This window comes from Lactuca virosa, chromosome 4, assembly GCF_052849685.1.
Source record: "Lactuca virosa cultivar CGN04683 chromosome 4, Lactuca_virosa_CGN04683_v6, whole genome shotgun sequence".
In the NCBI taxonomy this organism is placed as follows: domain Eukaryota; kingdom Viridiplantae; phylum Streptophyta; class Magnoliopsida; order Asterales; family Asteraceae; genus Lactuca; species Lactuca virosa.
Genome location: NC_136429.1, coordinates 418,473,820 through 418,487,932, shown reverse-complemented (window position 1 = coordinate 418,487,932; position 14,113 = coordinate 418,473,820). Strand labels below are relative to the sequence as shown.

General features: G+C 37.2%; 1 protein-coding gene across 1 annotated transcript; it reads left to right on the top strand.

Annotated features, from left to right (window-relative positions):
• Nucleotides 1-9,882: 9,882 nt before the first annotated feature.
• PBRP (plant-specific TFIIB-related protein) lies at nucleotides 9,883-12,036 on the top strand. The gene is made up of 3 exons (XM_079046066.1): nucleotides 9,883-10,551; nucleotides 11,097-11,255; nucleotides 11,374-12,036. The coding sequence occupies exons 1-3, from the start codon at nucleotides 9,937-9,939 to the stop codon at nucleotides 11,914-11,916; spliced, it is 1,317 nt and encodes a 438-aa protein (XP_078902192.1). The 5' UTR covers nucleotides 9,883-9,936; the 3' UTR covers nucleotides 11,917-12,036.
• Nucleotides 12,037-14,113: the final 2,077 nt, after the last annotated feature.

Sequence of the window (14,113 nt, the reverse complement as noted above, 5' to 3'; positions counted from 1 at the left end):
TTCATAATATCATCCCATGTCAAAACCAGTATATCAATAATCAAAACATGTCATCATAAAACATTACCAGAGTATAATCCCAAAGATCTCATGTGTGGAACATAGTGTGATGCGTTGCGATCATGCCGACTCCTTTCCTTTTGCAAAAGAAGAACCTGAAACCAAAACTGAAAATCGTAAGCACGAAGCTTAGTGAGTTCCCCCATCATACCACATACCATACAACATACATATTGTCTAACATATATGGGTACTTGGCTACCCCTTCGGTCTCTTTCAACCGGTAACTGCCTAGCATATCAGGGTTTTGGCGTACCCCTTCGGTCCTGTCGGCCGGTACCTAGCCTAGCATATCAGGGTGCTGGCCTACCCCGTCGGTCCTTTCGACCGGTACCTTGCCCAGCATATCAGGGTGCTGGCCTACCACTTTGGTCCTTTCAACCGGTATCGGTGACTATTTCACCCCCTACTCTACCACATAGCATCCTAGTGCATAAACATATAATCATATACTGCCTAGCTTGTCTGGGTGCTGGCATACCCCTTCGGCCCTCTCGACCGGTATTGGGGTCTATCCTACCCCTCCTACCACTATCACATAACATCATAGCCTACTAGCACATAAAGCATAACAGATAGTGACATACCAGATAATTATCACAAAGACAATCATCTCTACTATAACTCTTACTAGTGCGCCGGCCTTGGTGCCTTAGACCCACTTCTACTGGAAGGTAACTCACCTTACACTGCTGAATTCCCGCTGACAAAACTCAAGCTGCTGGATGATAGATTCCCGAACTTTCAACATCAAAATAATACCGAATTAATAATTGGGTTCCATCACATAACCATAGGTCCATGTTTGGGGTAAAAGACTACTTTACCCCCAACTTAGCTTGATTCAAGCCCAAGGCCCAGTCCAGAGACCCAAAAGTCAAACAATGAACCAAAGCCCAACATATGGCCCAATTTTCCAAATTGGGCCCAACCCTCTACATGGTCTTACCCTAAGGCCCAACCATTTATTCCAGTCCAAATAATTGGCATTCCAATGGTCCAACACCTCATAATCATCAAGGCCCAATTATGGCCCATCTATGGCCCAATTTTCCAAATTGGGTCCAAACTCCTCACATGGGCCTTAACCTAAAGCCCATCCAATTATTCTAGTCCATATGCTTGTTCTTGGATGGCCCATCAATAGCCCAATCACCAAACCCAATAGAAAGGCCCAACTCAAGGCCCAAGTAAAATTAAGGTTTTCACATAAAATGACGATTAGGGTTAAGTGTTTCTTACTTAACCCATTAAGGACTTAATCCATTAACTCCATCACTCTACTAGGTCAACTTACAATCTGGTCGGGATTAATTCATGATTCCAATCCAATGGTCCAAACTTGCGGGTCCCAACAATTCCAAATTAACATATACAAAATTAGGGTTTTCTAAACCCTAATTAGGGTTTCCAATCTAATCACATCCAAATTAGTCCATTTTATAAGCTTTTAGGTTAATTAACTATTAATTAAGTCGGGCACCACCCACTACCACCTCGGGTAGTGGTGGTCAATGGAAACTCACGGCGACGGCCACCACCTCACGGTGGTGGTGACGGATTTCCTTAATTATTTCGATCAAAATACAATATTACAATGTAATATTAAAATGAACGCACACACACAAATAACACATACACACACACCCAGCCACCCTTGTGGCGGAAGGCGGTGGTTGGAGGTGGCAGCCACCACCTCACGGTGGTGGTGGTGGTGGGTTTTCTTCGGGTTTTCCGTCCAAATAATGTACATAAAACGTTATACCACCAACACACACCTAAAAACACAGTAAAACACGCACACAACCACACTTGTGGTGGCTGGCGGTGGTAGAGAGAGGCAGCCACCACCTCACGGTGGTGGTGGTGGGTTTTCTTGTGAAATCTTTGTCAAGCAACACATGCCCACAAACTGAAACACGCACACAATACACGTCTTTGCTCGGAAATAAACACAACCACCCACCTCACGGTGGTGTACGGAGACAGCAGCAACACTGGAAGACGGCAACAACAGTGGTTTGCGATGACAGCCACCACCTCACGGTGGTGGCGGTGGTTTCTCTTGATTTTATGCTCAACAACACGTAAACACGCACGTATGACATACGGTTGACGACGGGGCACGAACAGCAGCAACAGCTGCGCCTATAGCCAGCGTCGTCGGTGGCACCAAACGACTTCTTCTTCAATCGAGACGATGCATCGGCGTAAGAATGGAGAAGAAATGTGGTGACCGCGAACGACAACAGCAGCGACAGCTGGACGGACACCCACTGGTGGTCTTCGTCATCACCGGCAATGGAGCAGCGACAGTGCTGTGTGGCGGCATGGTCGTCGGCTAATGGCGATAGTTGAATGGAGCTTCGATAGGTCAGAAAGGAAGGAAGTCGGGTGGTCGCTTGGTGGCCGCTAACTGGTCGGAGAACGACTAGGTGAATGGTGGCGGCGGGCCGGAGGGAGTGGGAGACATAAGGTTGGCGGCGGGTGATTTTTGGGTAGGGTTAGGGTTTGGACGGGGGTGACGGGTTATATACACCGATCCCCCGTAAAATTATTTCCATAACGACGAAATTAGTCCCTCCTTTCCCTTTTTCTTTCAAACTTAGCCCATAATTTACCCTTTTAACCCCATCCATCCAAAATCCCTTCAACTTAAGTCCCAATAATTACCATGCAGCCCCTCCCTCTACAAATTATTTTCAACCGAAGTCCTTATGTTACTAAATGGCCCCTCCTCTACAAAACCTTTTCAACTTAGGTCCATAATTTACTCTTTAGCCCCTGCTTCCATAAATCCTTTCATATTAAGTCCAAATGATACCAAACACCCCCTGACTTCTGAAAATCTTTACAAAATAAATCCCGAAATTACACTTTAACCTCCGAATAATCCAAATTATAACATTTGGCTCCCCAAAGCCAACACCCCACTAAATATTATGGATTTTAAGGCTACTATTCATTCATCAATTTTATCTATTTACTTATTGAATAAACGGGGTGTTACAAACCTATTAACTGTTAACTGAGATAACTTGGTATTCAATTTCAATTTTTCCCAATTTCAATTCCATTTTCTGATATCAATTGATAACCTGTTAAATGTTAAGAATACCAGAACGTGTTAACTGTTAAGCATCTTTTACTTCTATTTATTTGTTAAGTATTAAATATTACATGTATGTTAACATTACTTGGTTTTTGGTTTATTTTTTTGAAATTATATCTTAGATGTATGTTAACATCAATTGTTAACTTTTAATTCTTAGATGTATGGTAACTGTTATATCTTTTCGAATGTGGTTTTCATTAGTTAACTGTTAACTAACCTATTATTGATTTATTTTTTGAAAATTATAGGTTCAATAATGAAAAATAGTATAATTGACATAGACTTGGATGGTGAAAGTGAGGTCGTTGACCAAAACAATATGTCGGTAGTTGGGGACAAAAGGACATCAAATGCTTGGCGCAACTACACAGATGTTAGAGATCCAAAGACGGGCAAGATTGTAAAGGCGCAATGCAAACATTGTTCCGGACTCTTGTCAGTTACTACAAAGAATGGTACATCATCTTTGGGTAAACATAATGTTGTATGTTTACAAAATCCTGATAATATTGTTTATAAAAGTTTATTTCAATGAATGGTACATCATCTTTGTTATATTACTTGCTAAATTCTAATTGTGTTGGCATGGTGTTTTGAGATCAAGTTTTTATGATTATTTTAGTTTTATATCTTGTACTCCTAGTCTCCTATTTTTTATAAAAGTTTATTTCAATAAGATGTATAAAATAAAAAGTGTAAATTATCAAGAAGTCGGGTACCCGGAACCGGAACCGGTTCCGGCCGTTCCGGGAGCGGTTCCAATTTTCTAGGAACCGGTGTAGTCGGTTCCGGTTCCAATACCCAAAACCTAAGAACCGCCGGTTCCGGGAGCGGTTCCGGTTCCGGCTAAAATAGGCGGGTACCCGATTATGCTTATCCCTACTCACCTCAAGTAGTAGAGTGAACCTCCAACTTCATCCCGTACCCACTCACACCAATTCATCCTTCAACACTCATACGAATAACAATCAAGATTAAAAATGGCTACCATTCACCCTAAACATGTAATTAAACTACTAGGTTAAAATTTCCAGATTTTAACCCGAAATAGTAGCATGTTCAAGACCTGTTCCCCTCCCCCCCCCCCCCCCCCAAACCCATCCAAAACATATTTAGAAGCCATATTCTTGAGGTTCAGTTCAATACCTTTCCAGGGACTACTTCACAATTCCATACGATTTTTATACAATTTATAATGGATTTTACAAAACTACATATCAATGCAGCTCATTTCAGACCAGTTTGTAAAAATGACCATTTTCACCTTAGTTAGGACCAACATCAGGCCATGGAAACAATTAGGGACATGCTAGACTCAAAATATGAACTTTGAGAGTTTACAGATCCTAAATCCGAATTCCGGTAATTTTTCTAAAATTTTATAAGACAAGATCATAATAGAAAATTCTATATTGTTTCCCAGCTTTGATCTTTAAGGGTTAATCGACATCTTAACGTATTAATTCATTATAAAAATGACTCCCAATATAGAATTTGATGTCCTAACAGTAGAAATATTCCATTGGGTCAAAATGACCACATACACTTCAAACCATACTCCAAAGTGCGTTGTTTAAACGGGAAAAACAAAGTATAATGTCATTTAGAAAACATCACTAGGGTTAGGTTTTTACCACTTACAAACCCAAGGATGAGCACTAGGAATCGGCCAATGCCACCACTGCAAGGTGGTTGGTGGTTGATGATGGCAGCCATGGCCGACAGCCGGATGTGGTGGTGATGATTGTTGAGTAGAATTGAACCAAAAGAAAGTGGAAGAAGAAGGGAAAAATTAGAGCTTACTTGATAAAAAATTAACACCACTACAAACCTTCCCTCTTAATGAACGATTCCCTCCTACACAACCTTCTTCTTTCTCCTTCCCCGCCACTCATGATCTCTCTTTCTCGCATTCTCTTTGCGCCGAAGTCCAATCCCACACACTCACACAATGTAAAAGAAGAGGTCATGGATTGGACTACACAATGGATTAACGATTTGAAATTTAGCTACAAGGGAGGGCTGATTATGAGGCCTATCAAATGACTTCATGGGATGTGATTTTCGAATTTCCATAATTTACCCTCAAGTTTTCCATAATGGCAGTTTTATCCCCTCAAAACAAATACCTTTGCAACACGAGGTTTTTAAGTTGGCAATTTTCACCCCTCTTCTGGAAAATAATTACAAATCCCTCAAATACTAAATTTTTATAATTATAATCATTTATTTAGGTTATATTACTATTCTTTCATCATTTCTTCTAACACTTATAATTATTTTTATTAATTTATTGAATGAATATATGCCTATATGCCTTTATTAAAATAGCTAACGGAAAACAAGGCGTTACAATAACGCCATCGAAATATTACTTCAAATCCTTAGGTATTTCATTAAAGGACGAGTATTGACATTTGCAAGAATTTACAGTGACTAAAAGAAAGTAATAGACTGTAACATAGAGAAATGATTATGATCAAGCACATCGAATCGAGTCACTTTACTGTCCTTAGGATCATAAGATGACGTGTTCTCTTAAATGTTAAGTCTATGGTCTTATGATTGAAATTATTTATACAATGTTTCGTAAAATAGTTCTAGCTTATTTAAATATAGAACATTTCACATGTTTTCTATTTAAAAATAAGTCATGAAAACTTTGAAACTAGTATAGTAACAATAGTTCAATGTAGATTCGTGTTGGATTAAATGAAATTATGGATTCATCTTCTTAGACGTATGAATAAGAGTTGTATTACCAAATATCTAGTTGGATTGGATTTTGGAATTCATTTGACCTCAAGTCTTTTGATAAATGCAAATCTTATTTGTCAAGAATGATGATACTGACACCATCTAGTGGCATAGTATCTATTGGAATTAGTTTACACTAATAGGTTGTTCAGATTAACCATGATGCATGTTGATCCAAATGTCCAAAATGTTTAGATCATAGTCTTGAATTTGTGAATGGGAAGTGCATATTATTCAATTAGATAGAATTTTGGAAGTCATTAGTCCACAAGTTTTTTTGACCGATACATTTCTCATAATATCAAGATAAATGATGAACAAATTACTTCATGATGCTATATCTATTTAATCAAGCATAAATCGATCAATTTTATAAACTTCATAGTCATACATTTTCAAGGAAAAACTGAAATTGCTTTTCATAAAACACCACTCTAGACTTCTAGCTTTAGAACAAATGGTTTTATGACTTTATCTTTGGTAGAATAATATGATCAACTACAATCTAAAACAAAATAGTAAATTGCAAACTCGCTCCCTTAATGATGCTAATAAGCAATCTATGGTACTTGGAATTACAAGGGGCCATATGTACTTTTGTGATATGTCGGAGAATGGATGGGTCGAGATTACCGGTGAATCTTGCAGAAACAATTTCCCCTGATATCACAGTACAAAATAGGATAAAGATCGTTAGTCGACGTCCGGGAGGGGATCCCGGGACGAAGCTCCGACAATCTAGTTAGTATGAGATCTGAGAGAGATGGTAAGTGATTACAGAAAAAAGAGAATTTCGTCCACTTCTTTGTGAGGAAGAAGGATCCTTTTATACCTGTCTCAGAGGCGTGTCTCTCAACTGATTCTGTTGAGGATTCTCTCGTGAGGTGCGACGTGGCGGACCCATATTGGAGGGTCCTCCATTACGTCTTTTGCCTCATTCTCCCATTGGCTGGAAGGAGATCTTTCAAATGTTCACAAAGATCGTGGCTATCGTCTGATGAGCGAGTGAGACTCTCTGATTGGTCCCACGTTTGCCAGGGTATGATTTCCCGGAGAAGGGGTTAAGGCGCGGCTCTGCACCTTAACCGCCTTACCAGCGCCCCTCGTGTTGGTGAAGGCCCGGACTTGGCTTTAGACTGGGTTTTGACCAAGCCAAGCCCGATGTCAGTTTGACTTCTCTTTTGACGTTTCCTGGAGGAATACGTTAACATGTACTTTCACAAAAAATTACCTTAAATCTTGCCAAGATTAATCTCAAGTTTTGTAATGAATCTAGAAACAAAATTGTGAAAACTAGAGATAAACAACTAAACAACATTATTAAAAATTGATGAATTAGAAAGTTGCAATTTCATTAGAAAATCTTTGATTAAAAATACGAGAAATACAAAGTTGAGTTGTCCTAGACTGAATTTTTCTTTGTTCATCGTCTTGGAGTTCAGATAGAATCCAAATGCGAGCTCCATGAAGGCATTTTAGGGCAAAATTAATCTGATATATGAATCGATCATCTACAACTAGGGGCCATTGAGTAGAAGTATAACAGTGGAAGACGAGGATTATACCCTTGTTCCGGTTGAGTGGTCGAAGGAAGATGACAAAGTTGTGGTCGTCGATAGCAGCAAGTCGGAAGGAGATTGTTGTGATAAGAGGAAATCCTAGCAGGTCGGAAGGAGATTCTCTGTGGAGGCATGCATAAAACAATATGACAAAATGGGAAATCAAAGGTTCTCTTCAAATGTTATCTCGATTCATCTATTTTTGAGAGGGGGGCGAATCATGTAAAATCCTTGGACCGAGTCCATGAATTTAATAGCCATATCAAACATGCTAAGGTTATGTTTTACGTGCCACATCTAGCTGATAAGTTAGCTTATTTTTCGAGCTTTTTTATGTTGTTGTGTTTGACAAGCCAAAAAATAGCTTATAAGCTAGCTTTTTGAAAAAGCTACTTAGACTAGCTTTTTTATGAGTTTTTTTAAAATTTTCTAAATATACCCCTTAATTAATTATAGAAATAAATACTTTTAAATGTATTTTTATGTAATTTTATATATTTTAACTAGTTTATCAATCGATATTTTTTATCAATTAGCTTTTTAGCTATCGACTAGCTTTTCAGTTAACAATTAGCTTTTTAATTAGCATGCCAAACATAACCTAAATAGTATTTTTTTTTCATTGGACCGGTTAAAAGCTATATCAAATCACCCTAAGTTAGATCAAACCAATTATAAAATAAAAAAAGAGTAAATTACACGATTCGTCCCTCGTCCAAGTGTCAAATTGCGCGTTTAGTCCCTATTTTCAAAAATTAACTCGGACCGTCTCTGTAATATTTTTTCTCACTCGGATAGTCCCTAGCGGACATAAAATGACTATTTTACCCTTTCTAATTAATTTTGATATATTTTTTGATTTATTTGTTATTAACAATTCAAAAGAAAAATAAAAAATAAAGAAAAACAAAAATTGGGCCCCACCACCACAAACACTTATCTGTTACCCTAACCCCACTCATACCCACATCCTTCGATTATCTTCTTCAGTTCATCTTCTACCTCCGGCCACCGCAAAATACCACTGGACCACCGCACACCACGATCGACCACCACCATATTTTCTCTCAAAAAACCGTTGACGGGGATGACGCAATACACACACACAGAGAGAAAGAGATGGAGATGGAGCTTCCATCGCCACCTGTTCGCAAATCTACACTCCAGGTGGTGGTTGTCGGAGGTGGCTTCGTCTTCTCCACCCGAAAGAAATGTCCCCACCCTCATAAGTCGTCTCTTTCATGTCAAGAACATCACCGGAAACCACCACTGGAAAAGACAAAGAAGATCTGAAGAAAGTCCCCCTGGAAGCAGTCACCATCATCCTTCTCTCTACCCCCATCCACTATCTCCCCCTTTCTCTCTTCTCTCATCTATGTGAACCCGTTAGAAACCGCCACCATCTCTGCAAGAAACCACCACCATATACTCTGGAAACCGCCGCCATAGATTTGCATTGCACTAAGAACCCTAACTTCGAGATTTTCCAACAAACTCATTTCAGAAATCATTTTTGAAGCTTCTTAACACTCTTGACTTCCAGATTTAGATTCAAGATTTCTAGATTTGATGTTTCATTCCCCAACTTCTTTGATTTCCCTTCATCCCCAACTTCTTTTACAAATTTGGTGTTGATTTTGGTTTCGGATCTTGGGTTGTTTTGGTTTCAGATTTCAAAAAATTGGTGTTGATTTTATTTGGGTTTGAGTTTTAGATTTTGGTTTTAGTATCACGTTTCAGATTATGGTTCTAGAATCAGATTTAGGGGTTGTAAGAGTAGTCGATGGTAGCTGCAGTAGGGTCCGGTGGTGGTTTCAGGAGGTACACGTTTGATTTTGCAATTCTGTACTGCTCGATTTCTTCAAGAACCTCTTGAAGTGTTGTATTTTGATTTTCTATTTCAGGTTTTTGCTACATGTTTTAGGATTATTTGACTTTGATTTACGATTTCTGCAATGATTGGTTGATTTTTATTTGCAAGAATCTCTTGAGTTGTTTGATTTTGATTTTCGATTGTGTAAAAAAAACTATTGATTTTAGTTTGGGTTTGGATATAGGTTTCAAGATAGTGAAGATGGAGTAAACAAGAAGGTGGGTGGATGGCGTTGGTGAATCATTTCTTAAATTATTTTTAATAAATTGTAAAATAAATGATAAGTAAAATAAAAATAAAACAGAAAGGGTAAAATAGTCATTTTATGTTCGTCAGGGACTATCCGAGTGAGAAAAAAGATATTACAGGGACGGTACGAGTTAATTTTTCAAAATAGGGACTAAACACGTAACTTAACACTTGGACGAGGGACTAATCGTGTAATTTACTTAAAAAAAAAAAAGTTGGGTGGAGAAGAAAGTGCGTTGACCCTTTTCTATAAACCCCTTCGTTGTCGAGAGGGAGTATTTCGTGAATATCCCCACACAACACAGTAGAAAGTGCAAAACAATATGAAGTGCCCGTACTGTGCGGCGGCTCAAGGGCGGTGCGCCACCACATCTGCTGGTAGATTTATTACGGAATGCATATCCTGTGGCCGAGTCGTGGAAGAACGCCAAACCCAATCCCATCACCTCTTCCACATACGTGCTCAAGACTCTCCTCTCTGCCTTGTTACCTCCGACCTCCCCACACTCCCCCACTCTATCATCGACCAATCCACCACCACCGCCGTCCCTATCTCGGAGGAAGAAGAAGAAGACCCCTTCGAGCCTACCGGATTCATCACCGCCTTCTCCACATGGTCACTCGAACCCTACCCGGTCTTCGCACAATCATCTCTCTCGTTCGCTGGGCACTTAGCCGAACTCGAACGCGTCCTTGAAACAACGTCCTCCTCCTCGGCATCCGGTCCGTCGGTGGTCGTCGATAACCTTAGGGCTTATCTTCAGATAATCGACGTCGCTTCAATACTAGGGTTGGATTGTGATATTTCCGATCACGCGTTTCAGCTTTTTAGGGATTGTTCGTCAGCGACATGTTTGAGGAACCGGAGCGTAGAGGCACTCGCCACCGCCGCGCTTGTCCAAGCTATTCGAGAGGCTCAAGAGCCCAGAACTCTTCAGGTATGTAAACTGTTCATAGTTTTCCGATGTTTGATTCAATCGAGCATTTCAAATTCATAACTACATACAAAATTGTATAATTAAGGATCAGGGGTCGCATCTTTTCAATTGAACTATGAAATTGAAATAATGACTTAACAATTGATGGAAATTCCATGAATCTGAACATTTTGAGATACAGTCATACTGAATTAGGTTTTAGAAATATAATTATTTCAATTTCATAGCACAATCAAAAAGCACCAGTAAATCGTATAGATGAATCCACCATCTAGAAAAATTGCAGCTTGATTTTGTAGTTCAAGTCAAATCTTATTGAACTGTAACAAGATTAAACCTTTCAAATCCGCATCACGTATCACAGTTGAAACATGTGTTTTTTCTCACCTAAATGGCATGTTATTTATACATATTATAAAAGTTTTTTTGTTACCATTATGCAAGATCTGCAATTGATTATTACTATTAACAGTTGATATATAATCAAAGCTACAAAAATATATATACAGATTATAATGAGGTGTAAGTGGTGAAACATGAAACAGGAAATCTCAATTGCAGCCAATTTACCTCAAAAAGAGATTGGAAAGTACATAAAGATTCTTGGAGAAGCTTTGCAACTAAGCCAGCCATTAAACAGCAATTCCATCTCAGTTCATATGCCTAGATTCTGCACTCTTCTCCAGCTTAACAAATCTGCTCAGGTACTGTTCCAACCGCGTGTGCAACCGTCGTTTTTATGTTGAAATTACCGATTTACCCTTTAGCAGTCGATGCTAGATATTCTCAAATCCAATAAAAACTTCAATATCCTATTTCCAGGAACTAGCAACACACATTGGTGAAGTAGTAATCAACAAATGTTTCTGTACACGTAGAAACCCCATCAGCATATCCGCAGCTGCAATCTACTTAGCCTCTCAACTCGAAGACAAACGCAAAACACAAGCCGAAATATGCAAAGTCACGGGACTCACGGAAGTCACTCTCCGTAAAGTCTACAAAGAATTATTAGAAAATTGGGACGATCTTCTTCCTTCAAATTACACGCCCGCGATACCTCCCGAAAAAGCGTTTCCTACTGCCACCATTGCGTCTGGGCGCTCTTTAGCACCCAGAATCAATGATGGTGTGGATACTGAAATAATTAAAAATATAGAAAATGACACGTGGAAGTTTCCGGTGGGGACACAGGAAATGGATGTGGATGGCGGCGGTGGTGGTGGTGCGCGGTTGTGGCCGCCGCCGGTTTCGTCGTTTGTTACACCGGGGAGTTCTCAAGGTAATGCTAGGAATATGCAAAAGGTGGAAGGGGGTTTGGGTATTGGGGATCTTAATAGACATGGTAGTGATAATAGGAATTAATGTGTTGTGTTGTGTGTGTGTATATATAAGATGTTAAAAAGGATTATTGTTATAAATGGGTAACAAACTCTTTGTTTTTTTTTTCATAAATATCAGTTAATAGTAATTGTGTAAACAAAATTTTAGTGTCTGTTTTCAGTTGCCGTAATGATTTTGGTCTATGAGATTGTTTAAAAAGTGTATTTTCAGTAGTTTGCTATTGCAGTTTTGGTGCTGGACCAAAGTTGTTACAGTAATTGAAAATAGGATTAAAACTGAAGCTTTTGAACAAACTTGGGTACAAAAAAGTTAATTTACCTGAAAATTTAGTTATTATCTGATGAAATTATTTCGATAAATCTGTTACATCAACAAATAGTATAAAATTTTGTAATAATGGTACACAGAAAATACGACATTTCGGATTGATTATTTAAAGTAAAGAAAAAAACAAATTAACAATATTTTTAAGTTTTTTTTTATTATTATTATTTTTTTATTTTAAAAATTAGCCAAATTTTAAGAAGTTTCTTCTGTAATTACTAATTTTGTAGTGCGCACAATGAGTTTTGGCATGGCGAAAAATAGGTCTTTAAATACAAATATTTTTTTTTTCACTTTGTCTCAACTGTGTATCCAATTTTTTGTAAAATCTCTCTTAACTAAGACTCCCATTTATCAATATCAGACTTCATTTTATAGTGAAAACTATACCATAAAAAAACTCCATTTTATAGTATAGTTATTACAAAATCTGCCCAGTAAAAAGTAACATCAGCCCATTTGTGTACTTTTTCGCAGCCCATTTTAGTTTTTAAAATCAGCCCAAGAAACTTATTTTAGTGCCATTCTTGGCAGGCCAATATTGTACGTTCAGCCTACCATGGAAGGAGCGCCACGTTTTCCACACATAAAAGAAAAAAAGGATCGGTTATTACAAAAAGAAAAGAAAGAATAAACACATTTTTTTTGTAAGGGTGGGGAGTGATATTCACGCACGACTGGGATATGACAAACCTATTTACATTATAGCCTCCTAGACTATTGAAGGACTTACACACTTTATGTTACATCAAATAATATAATACACACTTAATAATTATTCTATCTAAATTTCCTACCGACACATAAATTATATAAACAATAACAAATCTTTTCCATATTGAAAGGCCATATGTCTTCAATAATGTGTCTTCTTTAATAATGGCTTCTTATGTCATTGCTTACGTCATTCCTCCCGCTTCCGAAAAGACATGGTTTTGAATAATGTTTGCTTGTGTCATGGCTGTTGTGGCTTCCATTCTCTTGTTAATGTATCCGCTATATGATTGTTGGTGCTTTTAATATACTTGAGGTATGGATGAAATTGATGTAGTTGTAATACACACTTAATAAACATGATAAACATCATAAACATAATAATGAATAACCATTATTTCTAAATATTCATATTTAAAAAAGCTATCAACAATTAAAATATTTATCGTAAGAAGATTTAATACCATAAATATGTCTCAAGATATTTTCAATTGTTAAATTACTTTTATTTCTCCATGATAGTATCATTTCGAATTGTTTTAACTATTAATTCTACAAAATTTGAAATTTTTATTAAAATAATACTCGTTCTTAATAATCAAATTAATCAAATTCATGCTTGAAATATATATTTATGTCTAACAAAATTTTGATGAATTCTATTCCTAATAGAAATATTATTTTAAGAATACAGCAAATCCAAGAATCTATAAATAATTCTAAGAAAAATCTCAAGGATTCTTACAAACCTAATAATCAAGGCACGATTTTAAACAATAACCATATTCATGATGTTAGATATTTTCATAAGAACTAGTATTAAAATCCGTTACAAGCAAATACGTCGTCTAAAAACAAAACTATTTGTATTTTAAAACATATGTCTTTTAAACATTATTATAATTACCACTACTATTTTTTAAATAAATTTTAATCGTAACTTTAAATCCAAAACGAAACTAAACCATTATTATTATAAAATTATAATCATGAGTTTTTCAAACCTAGATACAAATAAACAAGAATTAAAATTTTTTCGTAAAACATTGAAACAATCTAAAAAATTTCTTTTAGATTTAAAAATAGATTCTGACATATCAATGATAAATTGTATATCTAATATTGAAGCAATACATATAATAAATAATAGTATAAATTGGAAACAAGAACAAATAAAAAA